The sequence below is a fragment of the Engraulis encrasicolus genome, chromosome 6 (assembly GCF_034702125.1).
Source record: "Engraulis encrasicolus isolate BLACKSEA-1 chromosome 6, IST_EnEncr_1.0, whole genome shotgun sequence".
Taxonomy (NCBI): Eukaryota; Metazoa; Chordata; class Actinopteri; order Clupeiformes; family Engraulidae; genus Engraulis; species Engraulis encrasicolus.
The window spans coordinates 39,658,369-39,660,868 of record NC_085862.1 but is presented as its reverse complement, the minus strand read 5'-3'; the positions used below and the strand labels follow the sequence as shown (position 1 = coordinate 39,660,868).

General features: G+C 47.5%; 1 protein-coding gene across 5 annotated transcripts in view; it reads right to left on the bottom strand.

Moving 5' to 3' along the window:
• pbx1b (pre-B-cell leukemia homeobox 1b) overlaps positions 1 to 2,500 on the bottom strand; it is a 100,432-nt gene that overhangs the window by 17,160 nt on the left and 80,772 nt on the right. For 3 of the 5 annotated variants that reach the window (XM_063201602.1, XM_063201604.1, XM_063201605.1), the window contains exon 4: positions 1 to 48. This exon is cut by the window's left edge and continues 12 nt beyond it. The exons of the other annotated variants lie outside the window; for them this stretch is intronic. In XM_063201602.1, coding sequence (XP_063057672.1) covers positions 1 to 48 — 48 coding nt within the window. The remainder of the gene's footprint in view (positions 49 to 2,500) is intronic. 5 annotated transcript variants of the gene reach the window in all.

Sequence of the window (2,500 nt, the reverse complement as noted above, 5' to 3'; positions counted from 1 at the left end):
GCCATGACTCCCCGTCCCCGCGTTACTGCCCCTCCAGCCGGAGACCATCTTAAATACAGTACATAAATCAACAACATTGTAAGTGCTGGCACAAGTCACACGTGACTCTGACTTTGACACTCCTGGACTGGGAGCGCAGGGCCCCTGTTGGGGTGTAACCCTGTCGAAAGCTAATCAAAACACATTCTGCCCAGGGTAAAGGGGGGGGGAGAGAGGAGAGGAGAGGAGAGAGAAAAAAATACCACTAAGGTCAGCACTTGCCTAAAGCTGCTTCCCCCGGTTTTACACACTATGTTTTTTTTTTCTTCCTTTCTCGCTGGCACAGAATGCAGCTGGATTTGGTAAACAAACAGCAGAGAGTGCTTAAAAAAGCTGACGTTTCACTGCTACTGATCTGGGCGGCTGCAACATGCACGCTTCATGGTGGTGGTGGAGGTGGTGGTGGTGGTGGACTTGTGGTTGTTGCCATGCAGAGAAATGGGCAAGGGCATGTGGTGGTGGTGGTAACGAACGCGATGGCCGTTTGGTGCCGGACAGAGGGGTTGATTGGATGAGGGTTGGAGTAGGGGGGCTGTGTGGACAAAATCAATAACCATTCAGGGCCAAACAATTGTGCATTTTCAATTAACGCTATTCCATTAGAGAAGCTTTTTAATTGCAGTGGAAAAGTTGCAGTCGTTGGGCGTGTGTGTGTGTGTGTGTGTGTGTGCGTGCGTGCGTGCGTGCGTGCGTGCGTGCGTGCGTGCGTGCGTGCGTGAGTGCGTGCGTGCGTGCATGCGTGTGTGTTCACCTCTCTGAATGTGTGGTCTTGTGCCTGATTCCAAACTGCATGTGTGTGTCTCAGAGTGTTTTACTATGCCTGTTGATTTTGATCTATCTGCAAGCACGTACATGTGTGTAAATCTGTGTGCATGTGCATGCTTTCATTTGTGTTTGTGTTTGTGTTTGTGTTTGTGTGCATGTACGTGTGTGTGTGTGTGTGTGTGTGTGTGTGTGTGTGTGTGTGTGTGTGTGTGTGTGTGTGTGTGTGTGTGTGTGTGTGTGTGTGTGTGTGTGTGTGTGTGTGTGTGTGTGTGTGTGTGTGTGTGTGTGTGTGTGTGTGTGTGTGCGTGTGTGTGCATGTGTGTGTGTGTGCATGTGTGTGTGTGTGCATGTGTGTGTGTGCGTGGGTGTCACTGCATCCAAACGTGTATCCATGTCTCAGCACTACAGTGCGTGCGAGTCTGTGTAGCGCGGGAGCTGAGGATCGCAGTTTCCTTGTTATGGGGAGATGAAATTCTTCCTGAGCAGTTTGCAAATCAATCTCCTCCACTAAAACAAACCCCCAGACCTCTACCCGGAAACACGGCAGAGGGGGAGAAGAGGAGGAGGAGGAGGAGGAGGAGGAGGACAAGAAAGGTGGAGACTACAGGGATAAAGGGGAGTGAGAAAAGGAAGAAAGGGATTGATAATCTGACAGTGGCAGGCAGCTAGGGCCAGATAAGATAAATTAATAACAGAAATCATTGCACCGATAGAGAGCGGGAACAGGGGCAAAGTGCAAATTTCATTACAGAAGGCTGACGACAATGGAGGAGATCTCCAGTTAAGGCTTAATCTTGCGTACACTCGGCCCAGAAGAGTGAGGCGAGAGCTGGGGAGAGGGAGGGAAGCCACGGCAAAAGCTACTCCCATCTAAAGCACTGGAGGCCTGACACTGGAGAAGGTAGGGGGGCATTTCTACGCTGCAGAATTTCTAATGGAGATGAACGACAAAGGATCATGGGAAGGATTGTAGAGGGAAGCAGTGCATGATGGGAAATAAGTGGGCACGTCTCGGGACGCCGATGAGGCCATTCCTCCTCCTTCTCTTCTCTTTTCTTCTCTTCTCCCCATTACGTGCTAACAGCATGGGTGCAAAAAGCCAATTCCCAGCCGGTAGGATCTAACAGACGTAATCATCTTAGCAAATCAGGTACCAGAGAGATGAATGGGCGGCGATTGGAGACTAGAGACTGGAGGTATGTGAAGCACCATGTATGTTTGGAGACATTATACCAGAAGCATGCCATCATGAGCTCATGAATGACTGGAACACAGGCAGAGGAGGAAAACCCTAGCTTCAGGATATCTGTCTGATAGCAAATTGGTTGTGCATGTCTACAGCAAACTGATTGGGTCCTTGGATTGGCTAAAGTTGTGTGCTGATTTAAATAAGTTGATTTGGTGAGTGCTGAGACAAATACCAGGAGGAACTTTTTTTCCAAGAAAGTCTGTACTTGTGAAATATAATGATCTTATTGGATGATCTACCTGACTGAAGAGCTTAGTCAACAGTGCTAGTGCTAGTTTAGTCACCAGCTATGAGTAGAATAGAATAGAGTAGAATAGAATAGAATAGAAGTTAAGGTAACACTTAAGAATAACTACCCCTAAAAAGCTTTATAACACTTTATTAACATGTATTACTAAACTAATCATAAACTAATCATAAACAACATATTTAGGAATGTTTGTAAAT